A 19,072-nucleotide genomic window follows, 5' to 3' on the forward strand; every position below is an offset into this window, starting at 1 on the left:
GGGTATGTAAATATGATACTCTGGGCCAATATGTAAATAAGACTTTATGGGTATGTAAATATGATACTCTGGCCGGATATGTGAATAATACTTTATGGGTATGTAAATATGATACTCTGGGCCAATATGTAAATAAGACTTTATGGGTATGTAAATATGATACTCTGGCCGGATATGTAAATAAGACTTTATGGGTATGTAAATATGATACTCTGGCCTGATATGTAAATATAACTTGATGGGGTTGTAAATATGATACTCTGGGCCAATATGTAAATAAGACTTTATGGGTATGTAAATATGATACTCTGGGCCAATATGTAAATAAGACTATGGGTATGTAAATATGATACTCTGGCCGGATATGTAAATATGACTTGATGGGTTTGTAAATACGAGGGCATGCCCGTACTATATATACACAAAGAATTAAGTTAAGCACCCCCCCCGTTTTTTTACAACCTCGCACATTACAAGTTTGTTGTCGTCAAAACGGTGTAATATACCCATGATATTGCTATATTTTCTGGAGAAGTGATATTATGGTCACATAAAAACATAACAATCATGCCGTTTTCAATATTTTATTCTGAATAATTTAAGGTGAAATTTTTTGGGAATTTTAGGCATATTTTCACCTCAATTTAAGTATGGAGCTATAGGTCCATCACGGACAGTGTGGATGACGTTTATGTTTTCTAACGTACAGTCATTGTTCTGAGAAGACCTCTAGCGATCTTTGCGTCAATAACGTGTGTAGGACCCACGTGATCGGATCACTGACTCAACCAATCACTTTTTTTCACTTTGATCACTCAATTTCATCAATGGATAATTGCTAATGTCATACCAATCATTATTTGATCTCACATACCTTAGAATATATGCCAATGTATACATATACACAAAGAATATATATTAGGGGGTGCTTACCTTAATTCGTTGTGTAGGGGTGCTTAACTTAATTCTTTGTGTATATATATCTAAAATTATATCCCCCCCCTCTATTTACATGAAATGGTTTGGTTCATTCGCAAAGCCAAAGCGAACGGCTTGCGAGTACGGTGACAATCCCCCCCCTCTATTTACATGAAATGGTTTGGTCCATTCGCAAAGCCAAAGCGAACGGCTTGCGAGTACGGTGACAATCCCCCCCCCTCTATTTACATGAAATGGTTTGGTCCAAAGCGAACGGCTTGCGAGTACGGTAGAACCCCCCCCCCCCCCCTCTATTTACATGAAATGGTTCGGTCCATTCGCAAAGCGAACGGCGAACGGCTAAATCGCCATAGCTCGGTAACTACTTGTCCGATTAATATGAAACCTTGAAAAGGCACATCCTCAGGTCCCCAGCAATATACCTGGCAAGTTTCAAGTATATCGGACCCGTGGTTGTCGAGAAACAGCGGTCACAGACACACAGACATACACACACAGACATACACACACACATACACACACACATACACACACACAGAGATTACTGGAATTATAGATAGACTAGGGCATGCCCGTACTATATATAAGCTAGGACGTGCCCGTACGTGGGTGCCCGTTCCTTGCCAAAAAAAAAAAAAAAAAAAAATTTGTGTAGGGGTGTGTGTGTGTAAACATCCTAGGGCGTGCCCGTACGTGGGTGCAAAAAAACATGCGTGCAAACAACAACAACAAAAAAAAACTTTGAAACCACGTGGCAGTAACGACCACAGAACCCCCCCCCCTCTATTTACATGAATGGTTTGATCCATTCGCAACGACCACAGAACCCCCCCCTCTATTTACATGAAATGGTTTGGTCCAAAGCGAACGGCTTGCGGTGTTTGGTAAAGAAATCGCCATAGCTCGGTAACTACTTGTCCGATTAATTTCAAACCTTGAAAAGGCACATCCTCGGGTCCCCAGCAATATACCTGGCAAGTTTCAAGTATATCGGACCGGTAGTTGTCGAGAAACAGCGGTCACAGACAAACATACACACATACACACATACAAACACACATACACACATACACACAGAGATTAATGGAATTATAGATAGATGATACTCTGGGCCAATATGTAAATAAGACTTTATGGGTATGTAAATATGATATTCTGGGCCAATATGTAAATAAGACTTTATGGGTATGTAAATATGATACTCTGGCCTGATATGTAAATATGATACTCTGGCCTGATATGTAAATAAGACTTTATGGGTATGTAAATATGATACTCTGGCCTGATATGTAAATATGACATGATGGGTTTGTAAATATGATACTCTGGCCTGATATGTAAATAAGACTTTATGGGTATGTAAATATGATACTCTGGCCTGATATGTAAATATGACTTGATGGGGTTGTAAATATGATACTCTGGCCTGATATGTAAATATGACGATGGGTATATAAATATGATACTGGTATGTAAATATGATACTTTGCTCTGAAATGTAAATAAGATGACTGGTATGTACATATGATGCTCTGGCCCTATTTGTAAATAGGACTCGACGGGTATGTAATATTATACTCTGGCCCGATGTGTAAATAAGACTCGACGTGTATGTAAATTTGATACTGGTATGTCAATATGATACCTTGCTGCTATATGGAAATACATCTTGACTGGTATGTAAATATGATACTCTGGCCCAACATGTAAATAAAGCTCGACGAGTATGTAAATATAAATATTATACTCTGGCCCAATATGTAAATAAGATTTAGCGTGTATGTAAATATGATATTGGTATGTAAATATGATGCTTTGCTCCGATATATAATTAAATATTGGCGGCTATGTAAATATGATGCTCTAGTCCAATACATAAATAAGACTTGATGTATATATAAATATGATATTCTCATCCAATATGTAAATAAGACTTGATTGGTCTGTAAATATGATACTGGTATGTAAATATGATACTCCGGTCTGATTTGTAAACGAGACTTGACTGGTATGTAAATATGATACTGGTATGTAAATACGCTTTGCTTTGATATGTAAATGAGACTAGACGGGGATGTAAATATGATACTCTGGGCCGATATGTAAACAAGACTAGACTGGTATGTAAATATGATACTTTGCTCTGATATGTAAACAAGACTCGACGGGTATGTAATATTATACTCTGGCCCGATGTGTAAACAAGACTCAACGGATATGCAAATATGATACTCTAGCCCGATATGTAAATAAGACTTGATGGATATGTAAATATGAGACTTTGGCCTGAACGTCTATCCACCTACATGGTCTTCATCCGTAGCTTGATGGAGTACTGCTCTCCACTCTGGCCTGGCTCCCCTGCCTCACACCTTGCTTAACTTGACGCTATGTAAACTAAGGCATTTAAGCTCATTGGAATCTCCTGCGATGAAGCTGAAGCTGAGTCTGGGCTATGGGCCTACCACGTCACCATTGCAGACAGGTTAGTGGTCTCTGTCTTCTACTCTCTCCTTTCAGGTCTTGCACTCTCTGCACTTTCGGTGCTATGTCCCTTCCCCTCGCCGCTCCTCCCAGGTTTCAGCAGGGCGCACGTGGTCCTCCAGCATCCTCCTTCTGATAAAACTCCCAAAATTCATAATCACGGCTGACGTCCTTCCTTTGATTAATCTTTGTCTCCCATCTGTGAAACCAAATTACACATTTTATTCAATCTCACTCTTCCCTCCAGGTGTCTAAGGCCGAGAAAATAATATTTCCGGTCTCTGGTCAGCGCGCGCATCGATTTTGACCCTGCGCGTCAACAAAAAAAAATTTTCTTCAAATTTTCAACGGTACTTACAACAGCGCGCACCTGTTGTTGTCGGGCCGGCGCGCTATCTCGGGAAATGCGGGTCTGTGAGGGTCGCCATTGGTATCGACGTTCGCACACGGTTCTCCCCTACAAAACTTCGTTTAGTTTGTCCAAATCCAACCAGCCGTCCCAAAGATATGAGTAGTTTTGTGTGCCGTGCCGTCATGAATCCAATCGGCTGGATATTGTCATTTATTGAAACGAAGACGTTCTTTGTCGGGTTCGTGTGAAGCAACCAGAAGGCCTAGAGAGCTGCGGGTGGTCTCGTTAGTTAGGCTTGTATCCTATGTCGTTTGTCATGACGTTGTAAGCGTCTGTGATAATCTGGTGGACTGGGAGAAGAGATCGTGGGAGACCATCGGCCTGTTAGACCACTTGCACAATGCGCATGCGCAGTGTTGATGCGATCGACGCATTGGAATGTTTGACGGTACGGCGAGGCGATCTCGAGAACGAAATGGTAGTCTTTAATATGCTTGAAGAACTTAATGATTTTCAGAATAAATACATTTTAAAATAACTTAAGCTTGTGTTCATTATTTACAAAAAGGCCACCCTGTCCCATTGGCTGTCTTTAATTTCTCTCTGGGCGGCGCCACGGCAGATGAGGAGGACCGGACCGCAAGGCATGACACAAAAACAACGCCTTTATATGTACAATCCATGCTTTTCAAAAAAGAAAAAAAACCGCATCGCCGCATCAATTCTGGAACTTTGGTCTGACCAGAGACCAGCAATATATTTTTTTCGGCCTAAGATAGCTGTTTACAACCACCTAGGATCACCCCCAATACAAAGCAATGATATTTTCTACACATTAACAGTCCCCAAGCCCACCTCTTTCCAAGTTTTGTGGCCCACCTCTTGTGGCTTTGTCAATCTTGTCCTCCCTGAGCTCTCATTCTTCCCCACATCCCTTATCCCTCTATTTTGTCCCTCAACCCTGCTGCTGGTGTGCTTTCCACCCTCTTTCTACTGTTCCTTTTGTTCTATGTTCTCGCTCCATGAGAAGGATATTTAAAATATATTTTTTAAATCCTACGGTTTCTCTTGAGATCTGATAGTAATGTGATGATAATTTTTTCAGGTGTCACTATAGATATTTGTAAGACGGGAGTCAGAGTGGGAAGAGAAGGGAAAGGAGATTGGGAGTACATGAAAGTGAAGGAAGAGACGTAAATGGGGCACAATAGAAGGGGTAATCAAACATTTTGGCACTTTATAATTGTAAAAAGATGACACATGATCTTACACATGATCTTACACAGATACACATGATCTTACCTTACAGAAATACCTTGGGTTGTTTTTGTGTTTCATGGATTTTTTTTTTTTTGTCAATCCATTTTCTGCCTGCTCCATTGATGACATATTATCACAATCTACCTCTTCTTCTTTTACATGTCGCATGGCTGGTGACAGAGCTGTACCACTGCAATTCCCCCCGTTGGTTTGAGCAAGAATTAGTAATTTATTCAGGGTGCCGGTGATAACTCGCCTACTCTTCGTGAAGGACACCGTGGGATATATAAAGTCCACCACTTAATTCCGGCAGACTAGGACTCCCAGTTTACCATGGGATGCAACACAGTGATGTCTTGCCTTGCCTTATATATTATTGTTTTATTTTATTTCTCTCATTTTATTTTTATTATATATATATTTTTTCTAGCTGGGTCGAGATTCAAACCCAGGTTAGACATCTCAGAGACGAGTGCACAAACCTCCAGGATATTCTGCCAACCCAATAATGATAAATTTGCTTTACACGTGATCCTTCAGTCAAACAGAAAAGATAGAAACCACGTGGTTACATAATGTCTAATGTGTGAAGGGGATACAGTAACTGAAATCATGAGTTTCTTAACATTCTGGAAAGATGTTTGTTTATTTATTTATGTATTTAGTTAGTTAGTTAGTTAGTTAGTTAGTTATTTATTTATTTATTTATTTATTTATTTATTTATATATATGTATATATATATGTATATATATATATATATATACGTATATATATATATATATATATGTATATATATATATATATATATATATATATATATATATATATATATATATATATATATAGATATAGATATAGAGAGAGAGAGAGGAGGTGCACGAGAGGAAGAGAGGAAAGTACAGTGAGCTGGAGGCAGAGTGCCGGGAGAAGGTTTGGCGAGTTTCGTGTCAGCCATTTGAGGTGGGGTGTAGAGGGTATATTGGCAATTCCTTTTCTGCATTTCTTGCTAGGCTGGGAGTGTGTGGGACAGAAAGAAGGAGGGTGTGTGACAAGGTGGCCCAGGTTGTCTTGAAAGGCTCATTTTGGATATGGAGGAAGTTTATGGAGGCACGTCGAATGGTGTAGGTTGGTTGTGTGTGTGTTTTTTTTTTTTTGTTTGTTACCATTGTTACTTCTTATTTTGTGTATATGAGTGAGTGGGTGAGGGTGTGTGTTTTTGCATGAATGAATTTTTGCACGAGTGTGTTTTTGTGTGTTGAGTGGTGTATGATGCAAGTGTAGGTGGTTGTTTGGTTGGTGTTCTGTATGTATGTGTGTGTATGGGTGTGTATGTGTGTATGAATGATCTGGTGTGTTTTGTTGGTGAGTGGTGAAGGGTATAAAGGTGGGTGTTTGAGTGTTCCACCATGTTTGTTTGGTGCTGTGGATTCTGGATGTGGAGGTGTTGTTGTTGTTGTTCGCACTGGCTGGGGGTGGGGTATGTACGCATCCAGGTGCAGTTGCTGCATGTGGACGTGTACGTGCCCCTGCTGGCCCACCTTCGCTGACCGTATCGAGGTTGAAGGGCCGAAACGGGATGATGCTGAGGACCTCGACTGAGGACCCAGTCAGTGCGGCACACTTGTGACCAGGTGTGTTTTGAACTTATATATATATATATATATATATATATATATATATATATATATATATATATATAATATCTATAATTCCAGTAATCTCTGTCTGTACGTTTGTACGTTTGTCTGTGACCGCTGTTTCTCGACAACCACGGGTCCGATATACTTTTAACTTGCCAGGTATATTGCTGGGGACCCGAGGATGTGCCTTTTCAAGGTTTCATATTAATCGGACAATTACTTACCGAGCTATGTCCAAAAAACGATTCAACCAATCAGAGAGCAGCGAACGATCGCGTGTGCCGAACGTGGCGGGCACACTCTGCCTCGGATGGCACATTTGAGAGCGTATTCATTTATTTCACGTTTGCAAACTATGTTGGCGTTAAACTATGTTTTACAACTAATAAAAACGAATTTGCGATTCATTCGCTTTCCTGCGCGTTTGTGCACGCGATGGCGATTTCTTTACCAAACTCCGGAAGCCGTTCGCTTTGGACCAAACCATTGCATGTAAATAGAGGGGGGGGATTGTCACCACTCGCAAGCCGTTCGCTTTGGACCAAACCATTTCATGTAAATAGAGGGGGGGGATATAATTTTAGATATAGATATAGTACGGGCATGCCCTAGTATATATAATTATATATATATATATATATATCTCTCTATCTATCTATATATATATCAAACAAAGGACCAGGAGGACAGAAGGGAAACACTTACCAGGCTGTCTTTGTTGGTGAAATGTGCCATCCATCCCTCCTTCAGCACACTGGTATTTTTACGTTTGCTGTATTTCACCGACTGTACGATGCGCATCAGAGGAATGTTGTTGCTCGTCGAAGGGCTGTGGACACCACATCGACAGGACATCGGCACTTGCCATAAAAATATAATCGCAAAATTCTCAGCAAACTTTCCACAACCTTTTGGTGTGCATTGCTTTCATCATCCTTATCTCATTGCTTACTTGTATCTCTACAATTATCTTGTATCAATTGCAACATTGCATTTGTATTGTGTCATTGCACTGCACAATGTTTTACCTGATCGGGTGACCAAACTCTCCATCTTCTCCATCTTCTCCATCCAGGTCTTGCCCATCACCTGGCACTCGCTCGCTTTCTATTGGTGGAAGCTCTTCATCGATCTCCTCAATGGACGAGGAGTCTTCTATCTCGCCTGGACCCTCTAGCGAAAGGTCTTCCTCGTTTCTCGTGCTCTGGATCTCTGCTGGAGGTGGCCATGTTGTTGAAATGGAACTTCAACCAAAAATCCACATGACTATCACTTGTTGGGGCATGAATCAGGAGTTTGAAAGAGAATTATCCATTTACCATTGTTAAAACCTTCTCCAAGGCAATCTTTGGATGCCTTGGTAGCACAGCGTTTATGACAGCTGAACTTGCAGTCTAGAAAAAACGACAATGACAAACATTTCCAAATTATATCGCATTGATGGATGAAGTGGAATTGAACTCAAAAAGCATTCGTGAAGGCAAGGCTTCTTTGGTTTACTGAATTTGAAATTTGAGGCGTACCCTTGCATTGCAGGCCTTGGCGGAACAGCCCACGTATGAGTCGTTTGCAAATGTGGCATGCCATCGGCCTCGTGTACGAGTGTACCATCAGCGTATGTGGAACCATCACTTTCACCTTGCCAGCCGGAGCTCTTTCGACCATCAACGGTCGGCCGCCCCAGCTGACCCTCCAGTATGGGGACAGGGTAGACTCCAGGTAGTTATGCTGAAAGATTAGGATAAAAGTATGACGTTGCTGAAAATAATTTGTTACCAAGAAAACCATTTTGGTCATCTTTCCATAATTTTATCTGAATTCCGGTGAGCTCGTGGGTTTAAGGGGTAAACACAAAATTTGAACAAATACAATAGCTGTTCTAGTGTCGGTGGATTAAAACATGCTCGAATATCCGATGAATGTGACGTCACAATTTTTCCTCGATTGATTAATGTTGTCTTGTAATCCCCATTTATCCGATGGTGGAAGTAGGCATAGAAGAGTGCAATGTATGAAATCAACAGGAAGTTGACTGAGGTGTGCTAACTATCGCGTGAAGCGAGGAGAAGCTGATGTTTCGGCCGTTAACCCTTTGTCGGAGTCGAAAACGTCAGATACTTTTTTGTGAGGACCTGTCCTATCTTTGGAGATCGCAGGCGTGGGCTGGACCATCAGGCCCACCCTGGTGTCACCGTGATGTGACGTTGGGCAGGCCTCCCCTCCTCCTCCTCCCCCCCCCCTCTCCTCACCTCATCCCTCATCCAGGTCCCAATCCTTCAAATAAATGGGGTCAGGGTCATCCTGATCATCCATAAAGTCATCCCTGCCCTTCTCTCTCTCTCTCTCTCTCTCTCTCTCTCGCTCTCTCTGTCGCTCTCTCTGTCGCTCTCTCTGTCGTTCTCTCTGTCGCTCTCTCTCTCTCTCGCTCTCTCTCTCTCGCTCTCTCTCTCTCGCTCTCTCTCTCGCTCGCTCTCTCTCTCTCGCTCTCTCGCTCTCTCTCTCGCTCTCTCGCTCGCTCTCTCTCTCGCTCTCTCTCTCGCTCTCTCACCGATATCAGGCCTAGCCCAGGTAATGGTTTGGACCTAGAGGCTGCAAGGCTGGGTGAGGAGGTGGAGCACCAGAACTGGGAGATCAACCCGATGCACCCCGCATCCGAAGCTGGCACTGCTGCCTCGAGACTCTCCCCATAACAGTTCCTGGTGCAATGCACCAGCACTTCTCTAGATCTTACACCCATCATTAGGATGTAGTCCGTCTTCTGACAGGTTGTCATTTGGTCATCCCGATCGCCTTGATTCCCTTGGAAGTGTTGTGCTGAACTGCCGTGGGGTTTGCATTTGGGGCCATAACAAGGTATGAATGTAGAGAGCCATGGTACGTCATCCTCTGCCGGCCGCAGCCAAGAAGGGCTGGGACAAGCTAGCCAAATCTGCATCCCATCGGGAGCTGTAGACCAGTGAAGCCCAGGCTCACCTGACAATAGGACCATCGACATGCCCTGCCTGCAATTGGGTCAGGCCTTCACTGGTCAAGGTCGCCAAATTGGTGGGGAGCATACAGGAGGAAGCCCAGGTTCCTTGCCCATGAGGCCAAGCCGGGGTGAACCACTCCGGACACCACAGCGATGGGTGCCACGCAGGTGGGGCGCTGTTCTGCCAGGTTCCATGCTGCGAGCCTGAGTACCCCCCACAAGGGAAGGTCTTTTCCCATGCCCTGGTAAACAATCCAGTACTGACCAACCCCTCTGTCAAACTCTGCAGGAGACCCCGGGATGTTCACTTGGACCTCCCAGCGCACCGCGATGACCTCTTTGAGGAAATTCATGTAGTATGTTAACTGTAGGTGCTTGCCCATGGAAAAGTGGCCTCCCCAAAAGGGAGACCAACTCCTTGTAGGCTTGCACCATGGCTGGAGACATCCCCGCAGATACAGAACGGCTGTAGGCCTCACATCTCACAAGGATCATCATCTCACACCTCATGAGGATGTAGGTGCTCAAAAGCTGATCTGGCAGTTCTAATCGCCAGTGAAGCTCACCAGAGGTATAGAGGATTGAGAATTGGCCACCAGCGCAGGAGGCCCATCAGGACCTTTTCTCCACCTGCCCATTTGACCATAGTGGGCCCCACGGCAAGCTGGGAAACCTCGATAATCCAGGTTGCCAGCCTGTTGTCCCGTGGCCACCCCCTCCCACATGGCCTTACATTGGTCAGGGGGAGGTGAGGTCAGTCGTGAAGACTCTTAAGAACATGTGCCAGCATGGATTATCCCCCTCAACGAGGCAAGGACCTGCGTGTGGAAAACATGCAAGAGGGTGACCAGGGCCCCTGGCAGCCATATCGTAATGTGGGCTTTCCACACTTGCTTCAGCACATCAATCGCCTCAGCCCTAGTAGTCCAAGCCATTTAGCATTTGACGGGGAAAAAACTGCAACACTACCGATCTCATTAGTATTGATTACCCTCAAGGTACCTTTATAACATACTAAAAGTATAAAGGTCTAAAAATATGGGGTGACTCTCAAATAATGCAATCAAGTTTTCTCCATTTAGCCCCATGTTAAAAGACGTACATATGCCGCATGCTATGATTATTGTCGCTCTCTGAACTTCTATTGCTTATTTTATACACTGGACCTAATCACTAGCACGATATAATAAATAAAGGATATCATACTGTACAATATTGTATATATAAGTGAAGTTTTTACTGTTTTAGTGTCTTATTTAACCACACCCCGTTTTACAAAGACTGCTCACTCCACAACAAGCGACGGTACATCATTATTTGTTTGTGAACCATATATATCTTAGTTTTTAATCCCATCAATGACATGTATTTAGTATGTTTAGGTCTATTGGCAATAACATACAGTAATAGTATATTCAACTTTTCTATATTTGCAGGTAATCCAACCCTGAAGAATGGCGGCCAATTCGTGTGTGTTCTGCAATGAATCCACCAACAACGATAATCCAGTAGTGACACTTCATACTGGATGACATAAAGCAAGTGGAAACAGGGAATGAAACATACCCAACATCGGAAGACTTTGAGTTCAAAGACGCCAGCCTCAACTTTCTTCCTGATACTCTGAAGATTTTTCTTGGAAAGATCTTGAAGGCAAAAGATGTAGAGCTGAAGATAGCTTCAATTGGTCAGGCTATAATGCAAGCTGCACGACCACGTGTCCTGATTGCTCCACTGCAAATTGCACTAGGGGTGCAGCTGCAGCACCATTTCGCCTCGTTTCCTTATTGATTCACTGCATGCACCTGGGTACTGCAGCTCATACAAGGAAGTCACACGTTTCAACCAAAATGCAGCTGTATACCAGGGTACGGACATACCCAACCACAAGGGAGAATTTGTTCAATATGCAGCTGACAACGTCGACCACAACATTAGAACCTTAGACGGACACAACACCTTCCATGGCATGGGGATAATAGCCATGATTACCCCTGGAACAACACAAGGACATCCGATTCCTAGAGCTCAGGTCACTGCCAGCGACATAGAAACAACTGGAAGAATCCAGATACAGTACCATAGAGCTGACGACCAGGCACTTGCAACCTTGACTTATGGGAGCGTGCCTATCATGAGAGCCCATGATCCCACAGCCAACCTTGATGTACTGTGGAAGACGTCACTGCTGTTCAAGATACCAAGACCTGCATGGTCCGGGATGATGCAACTCTTACATCGTGGTGTCCAGCATTCAAAATCGTCTGTCCTGTTTCTCCCAATGATTGATTTGAGCTCGAGCGACACTACATGCATCTACTCCACTCTCAACTACATTGCGCAACATGCTAAACAACATGATGTACCTACCATCATCACCTTTGATCAGCCACTATGGTGGAAGGCATTGTCGATCATTCTCTCGGAGCCAGATGGAAGCCCCATGCGACGTATTGTGGTAAGGCTAGGTGCCTTTCATATGGAAATGAGCTTCCTTGGCAGCATAGGGCACCTCATGGGTGGTTCTGGGTTGAAGGAGCTGCTAGAACTCATATACGCACCAAATGCAGTGGATCACATCCTAACAGGAAAAGCAATTTCCAGGGCTGTACGGGCACACATCCTCCTGGATGCTGTCCTGAATGCACTCCTCCTGTCTGATCCTCTTGGAGGAACACAATACAGAACTGCAGAAGACTTGCCAGTTCGGGATGAAGATGCAATGAGTGGCTTGGCCGATGATGATGTGATTCATCCACATTCATCCACACATTCATCCACAGGCAAAATCCACTACAAAACCAAACCACATCTGGAATGTGAAGTCCATGAAACGTCAGCTAGGTGCAGCTGTGTGTGAAAGCATCCTATTCATACACGCAGTATTGGGATGTGACACGACGTCTCGACTGTACGGCCTTGGCAAAGGAGCGTCACTGAAGAAATTCATGATGAGCACACTCTTCCAAACTCAATCCCAACAGTTCTTGGCTGAGGATGCATCACCAGATGTGGTCGAGGCTGCAGGAGAGATAGCACTCGTGTGTCTCTACAAGGGTAAACCTGATGAACGTTTGGATTCCCTCAGGTACAAGCGGTTTTGTGAACAGGTCGCAGTCAAGACTTCGAAGATACTCCCACAGACCTCACCGCCCACATCTGCTGCAGCGAGATATCACAGCAGACGGGTGTATCTGCAAATACAGCAGTGGAAAGGAAACAACAGCCTACAACCAGTGGATTGGGGCTGGAGAATGAGCGACGGCAATCTTGTTCCTGTTATGACCGACCTCCCTCCAGCACCTCAGGATTTGTTGAATGTTATCCGGTGCAACTGTTCGACCGATTGTGGTTCCGCACGGTGTACATGCCGCAAGACAACTTGGAGTGTTCTCCTGCTTGTGGTCAGTGCCGTGGATCTGGCTGCACCAACTCCGTCCTGGACAGTTTCAGCGACGACGATGACGAGGAAAATGATGATTAGGTAGTGGACTGTTGTTATAGACTGTTACATGCAGCTGAATTAGTTAATTGTGGACATTTTTTTAGTTTTAAGCGAATCCTTGACTTCCGACAGTATTTTATGAGTCAGTATTATTAGTTTCTCTATATGTGATTTTATTATGAGTTTGTGATTTTAATCAACAAAATGTGCCATAATTCTGAAACAGTCATGACAAGTGATTCATGTATTTGCATATCAGTGATCAGTATTTAGCTATTGGGAATTTTGTTTACGTGCTTATTTTTTTGTTCCGTACGGGCCGTACTGGGGCTGTAACATGCTGTAATTCCTGATATTAAAAGTATAATTATATACCATGTGCTCGGAATGTATCGCAAAATGTGAACAAATCGTACCGCAAAAGGATGAAAAGGGGGGTCCATGTACCAGTGATTTTGACAGACACCCCATATTTTTAGAGCTTTAGACTTTTGATATGTTATCTGGTATATATTACTGCATACAATTTCGCACTGATATGTAGTGTTGCAGTTTTTTCCTATCTGGCCCCATATTTGGGCTAAATGGCTTGGACTATAGGGGGTGTTCAAGGATCCAGCTCTTGGAGCAGCTGGATTCGCCTCCTGGCAGGAAGAACATAGGCTTGTCAGTTGGCCATGTACACAACATCTGGAGGGGCCTCATCCGGTTCCTCTGAAGCCGGGGGTCATCCTTTTAGGCGACCTCATTAAAAAACTTGGTTAAATTTCTTTGCCCACTGGAAAACCCCAAGCAAGTCCCCGAGGTCAGTGTGAATGGGTGTGGCTGGAGGGGAACCTGGTTACGGAATCCCCACTAGTGCGCAAACTCCCCCGCAGCTGACAACAGGTGGGAGCATCCACGTGGTCCTCCAACAAGGCTGCTTTGTTTTGCAAAGGTTTCGTTCTCAACCGCATGACCGTGTGATAAGGACCTGCTCAAATAGGAGAACGCCAAGATACCATCGGTGATCTCCTAAGATAGGACAGGTCCCTGCAAAACAGCCCAAGCAGAAAACTTCCTGTAGATGCAGATCTATACTCCCCTCCACCAGCAAGACAAGTTATTCATGCTACATGATAGAGTGCAGTCAATTTGTGTTGTTGCAACAACCTCTTCTTTTGTTACAAATAGTTTTTGAAAATGCCGAAGTTGTGTTTTTCCAATTTTGTGATAATAATTAAGAAGTAAAGTATCCCAGAGTTGTGATGTCCATGTCACGTGCCATGATGCATTACGACAGCGGCAATCCAGACCATTTTGTGGTGTGGACCACACCATACCACATACATCATGGTGCACAAGAAGATAACAGAAATGGTAGAAAAACGGCAGAAACAATATCAGGATGATAAAACAAATAAATACTGCATCGGAAAAGCCAAATGTCTCAATCATCTTCTTTTTTAACAGCCACCATTATCAGAAGTACATTTGAACAAAGCACAATGAGGGTAAAATGAACAATAGGATAAGAGGAATTGCAATTGGGCATACCAGGTGATATTCATCTTGGTTCCAGGAAGGTATACTTCCGATGGACGTGCCGGAGTAACGCCGCTTGCGTGTTCCCGAGCAGTTGTTGGGAATGGTGAAGGCGCAGCGTTTATGGTAGTTCATACCACAACCTGCTCAGGCCAACAAGGATACCTGATCTTTAAATGTGACTTTCATTGCAGTTGAGTGACGATTACAGCAAGAAGAAACACCAGGATGGATTACGGTTTATATAGCTAGGTTGAATTGACGAGAAGAGGAAGAAGTTCAAAGAGTGGCAGAAGGCGAAGGGTACGGGAGCAGAAACAGCAGAGCATGAAAGTTATAAGGCAGCCAGGAAGGCTGCAAAGAAAGAGGTAGCAAAGGCACAGGAGGCATGAAGGAAAATGTTCGGAGAACGCTTGGATTCGGAAGAGGGTCAGAAAGCAGTATTCAGGATTGCAAAGCAGATAGCGAAAGAGAGGTGTGATGGGGGTGAGTTGCTTGAAGGATGAAGTGGGACAAATCGTTGTCGACCCAGATGGAATTAAAGGAAGATGGAAAAGATATATGGAAATGCTGTTGAATACAGAGAATGAATGGGATGGCAACATAGAGAGTAACCCAGTTTTAGGACCGGCAGAGAAGATAACTGAGAAGGAAGTTGAGGAAGCGATAAAAGCAATGAAGAGTGGAAAAGCGGGAGGGCCGACGGGAGTTGTGGGAGATATGTTGAAGGCAGCAGGAAGTTGGGGTGTGAAGAGAATGACAGAGATCTGTAATCTGGTGGTGAAAGAAGGCTGCATTCCAGTGGATTGGGAACTGAGTACCCTCGTCCCTCTATACAAGGGGAAAGGTGACCCTCTGGAGTGTGGCTCGTACCGAGCGATAAAGTTATTGGAGCATGGAATGAAGGTATTGGAAAGGGTGTTGGAGAGGAGGATAAGGAAGAAAGTGAAGATCGACGAAATGCAGTTTGGATTTATGCCAGGAAGAGGAACGACAGATGCGCTTTTCATTGTGAGGCAGTTGCAGGAGAAGTACATGGATAAGAGGAAGAAGTTGTTTTTTGGGTTTGTTGATCTGGAGAAAGCATTCGATAGGGTTCCACGCAAAGTATTGACATGGGCATTGAGGAAGTTAGGAGTGGAGGAATGGTTGATCAGAGTAGTGATGGCAATGTACAAAAGAGCACGCACAGCTGTAAGGACGAAGGACGGGAACAGTGGTGAGTTTGAGGTGAAGGTGGGAGTGCATCAGGGGTCGGTACTAAGTCCACTACTATTTGTAGCTGTGATGGAGGTGCTGGCTCAGACCGTAAAGGAGGGTTTACCGTGGGAGTTGTTGTATGCAGATGTTCTGGTGTTGATTGCGGAAAGTATGGATGGACTGAAGGAAAAGATGAACAAGTGGAAGGAATGTATGGAGACAAAAGGTCTGAAGGTGAATATCGGAAAGACAAAGGTGATGGCAAGTGGTAAAGCATGTGGTGAGGTGGAAAGAACTGGGAAGTGGCCGTGTGCTGTGTGCAGGAAGGGTGTCGGAGTGAACTCCATTCAATGTACAATGTGTGCTGAGTGGGTTCATCAAAAATGTAGTGGTCTGAGAGGGTCATTAACCAGTGTGGCAGCTACATTCAAATGTAAGGTGTGCACAGAGGGAGCTGCAGATGGAGGAAATGTTGAGTTGGATCTTGGAGACGGCGTGAAGCTGGAAGGTGTGAAAACATTTTGCTACCTCGGAGACATGCTGAATGGAGAAGGTGGATCAGACTCGGCAACGGTTGCTCGAGTGAGATGTGCATGGAAGAAGTTTCGGGAACTGAGTGGCGTGCTGATGAGGAGGAGAGTGTCGCTGAAGCTGAAGGGGAAGGTGTATGCTGCATGTGTGAGAAGTGTTATGATTTATGGGAGCGAGACATGGGTAATGAACGTAGAGCAGCAACGAAGGCTGGAAAGGGTGGAAATGCGAATGGTTCGATGGATGTGCGGAGTATCGTTGAGAGAGAGGAAGACAAATGATGAATTGCGAAAGATGATGGGAATATTGCCTGTGATTGATGCTGTGAAGAGGAACAGGTTGAGATGGTTTGGTCATGTATTGAGGAAGGATGAAAGTGACTGGTTGAGAAGAGTGATGGAAGTTAATGTAGAAGGAAGTAGAGGACGGGGAAGACCGAGAAAGACTTGGCTAAAGATGGTGGAAGAAGAAATGCGGGCAAGGGGGTTAACAAGGAGAGATGCAGAAAATAGGGCAAAATGGAGAAGATTGTCATGGGGACCGCAAGGCTAACCCCCGCTCTAGCAGGGAACATGGCCTTAAAATGCATGTTGTTGTGTGTTGTTGTATAGCTAGGTTGAGATTCTAACCCAGTCTAGACAGCTCAGAGGCTTGGGTGCATACCTCCAGACTATCCTGACAGGCCCACTGGAGGGAATTGATTCGGTCCCCGGCATATATACTGAAACGCAAAAGAAACTTACCACCTTTGAAACCTTTAAATATCAACAATAACACTGCGTGTAGTAAATGTGTGAACTTATTTGTGGACAATAGTGTCCTCACTATCAGACAAAACGGTCACGGATGGTCACTTGAACCTTCAATGGTCACTTCATAGCACAGCTTTTGAACAGCCGTTTTGACTGTCAGTGATTAGCCAAGGGGTACTGGATGATTTTAATGAGCTGCACGTGATGTCTTGATATTGGCTTTAAAAAGGCCAGTGCAAAATGGGCATTTCAATCAACATGCCACGATTGTCAAGGGATCAACGGCAGCGTGCCCTGGGCATGCTGCAAGGCGGACTGAGCTACCGTACAAACCAACAATTGCTAATTGAAACATTGGCATTTTATTGATGACATGTCAAGTTTTTGACCAAGATACACCATCTCATCAGTTTGTTCTACAGTACAGAACAGCACAGGGTGCAATGTCAGTCCCCTTTCAATAGCGTGTGTGGCAGGTAGCTCAGTCCGCCTTGCAGCATGCCCAGGGCACGCTGCCGTTGATCCCTTGACAATCGTGGCATGTTGATTGAAATGCCCATTTTGCACTGGCCTTTTTAAAGCCAATATCAAGACATCACGTGCAGCTCATTAAAATCATCCCGTACCCCTTGGCTAATCACTGACAGTCAAAACGGCTGTTCAACAGCTGTGCTATGAAGTGACCATTGAAGGTTCAAGTGACCATCCGTGACCGTTTTGTCTGACAGTGAGGACACTATTGTCCACAAATAAGTTCACACATTTACTACACGCATTGTTATTGTTGATATTTAAAGGTTTCAAAGGTGGTAAGTTTCTTTTGCGTTTCAGTATAGTTTGTACCTGCATCAGAAAGGGCCTGCTTACCATCACATTTGAGTCCCTGTCTCACCAGACCCCACAGCATCTCTCCGCATTGATCACAGAACGTTGGTGCTTTGTATGAATGCACGAGGAGGGTGTGAGGCTTGGTTTGAAAATCGTCCGATGTGGTCACAGCTGAAAATATGGGATTCGATATTAGCAATAAAAAAGAAAAAACAACAACCATAAAAATATATGGTTGTATATGATTCATAGAAAATCTAAAATATATTCATAGAAAAAAATATATGATTCATAGAAAATATACAGGGTGAGTCAAAAGTAGCGCCCGATTTCTGTTTATATATATATATCTGTCAGTTGATTGTTTGTTTGCCATTTGTATTACAGTGCACAAGAAGTTAGAAATAAATGAATGACATGTTTATCTAACCATTTATTCGAGGGGAAAATTATTACGGGGGAAACCCTTAGCTACATTCGTTGCCGTTTTCGGGCGACCGGACTTCTTTGCAGTGGCTACCGACCCTGTTGCTTCAAATTTTTCGACAATCAATCGTATGTTTCTTCCCTGGGGTGGGTTAATATCGAATTCCTGTGCCAAACGGCGTGCCGCCATCGTTGGTTGTCCATTACATTTGTAGTAATGTTTCACGGCCGCAATGCGTTGATTCATTGAAAGGTAATTCATGGTTCAATTTGGTGCAACTTCAGTAACTTTCCAAACTCTCAGCAATAACCTGCAAAAAAAAAAAAAAAATTAAGAAAATTAATAATCTGCAAGACAATTATTAACAACATGACATCCCAGAAAGAATCTGACAGCCGAAAAAACAGAAATCGGGTGCTAGTTTTGATTCACCCTGTATATAAGGTAACAGTCCCTAGGCCAGCAGTACTTAGCATTTTTATTTTGTGTGTACTGTTGTAGAACGTCATGTTATTAGCCGCGTCACAAGACACTCATAGAGTGCCCTCTGCTGCTGTTGTTCTTCTTCTTGTTCTTCTTCTTCTTCTTCTTCTTGTTCTTGCAGAGAAGACAAAACCTCAAAGCTCCACCCATTCTGGGAACCATAGCTCCACCCATTGTGGGAGAGGCTTCATATAAACAAATATCCACCATTTTATTAACTCGCATAGCTTTGAGG

General features: G+C 43.8%; 2 protein-coding genes across 10 annotated transcripts in view; one reads left to right on the forward strand and one right to left on the reverse strand.

The window, feature by feature from the left end:
* The window catches only part of NDUFAF7 (NADH:ubiquinone oxidoreductase complex assembly factor 7), a 486,324-nt gene that overhangs the window by 453,241 nt on the left and 14,011 nt on the right, over nucleotides 1-19,072 (forward strand). For 5 of the 6 annotated variants that reach the window (XM_078766537.1, XM_068133137.2, XM_068133142.2 and 2 more), the window contains one exon: nucleotides 7,752-7,876. The exons of the other annotated variant lie outside the window; for it this stretch is intronic. The gene's annotated coding sequence lies outside the window, so the exon portion shown is untranslated. Of the gene's footprint in view, nucleotides 1-7,751; nucleotides 7,877-19,072 lie in introns of those variants that run through there. 6 annotated transcript variants of the gene reach the window in all.
* Nucleotides 1-19,072, reverse strand: part of LOC137438149 (serine/threonine-protein kinase D3) — a 75,512-nt gene that overhangs the window by 21,201 nt on the left and 35,239 nt on the right. For 2 of the 4 annotated variants that reach the window (XM_078766533.1, XM_078766535.1), the window contains exons 3-8: nucleotides 17,967-18,098; nucleotides 14,629-14,759; nucleotides 8,200-8,404; nucleotides 7,996-8,070; nucleotides 7,705-7,891; nucleotides 7,382-7,505 (exon numbers count right to left, since the gene is read on the reverse strand). In XM_078766533.1, the coding sequence (XP_078622659.1) occupies nucleotides 7,382-7,505; nucleotides 7,705-7,891; nucleotides 7,996-8,070; nucleotides 8,200-8,404; nucleotides 14,629-14,759; nucleotides 17,967-18,098 (854 nt within the window). The remainder of the gene's footprint in view (nucleotides 1-7,381; nucleotides 7,506-7,704; nucleotides 7,892-7,995; nucleotides 8,071-8,199; nucleotides 8,405-14,628; nucleotides 14,760-17,966; nucleotides 18,099-19,072) is intronic. The other 2 variants (XM_078766534.1, XM_078766536.1) reach the window with 1 other exon arrangement.

The sequence above is a fragment of the Myxine glutinosa genome, chromosome 12, assembly GCF_964187855.1.
Source record: "Myxine glutinosa chromosome 12, kmMyxGlut1.1, whole genome shotgun sequence".
Taxonomy (NCBI): Eukaryota; Metazoa; Chordata; class Myxini; order Myxiniformes; family Myxinidae; genus Myxine; species Myxine glutinosa.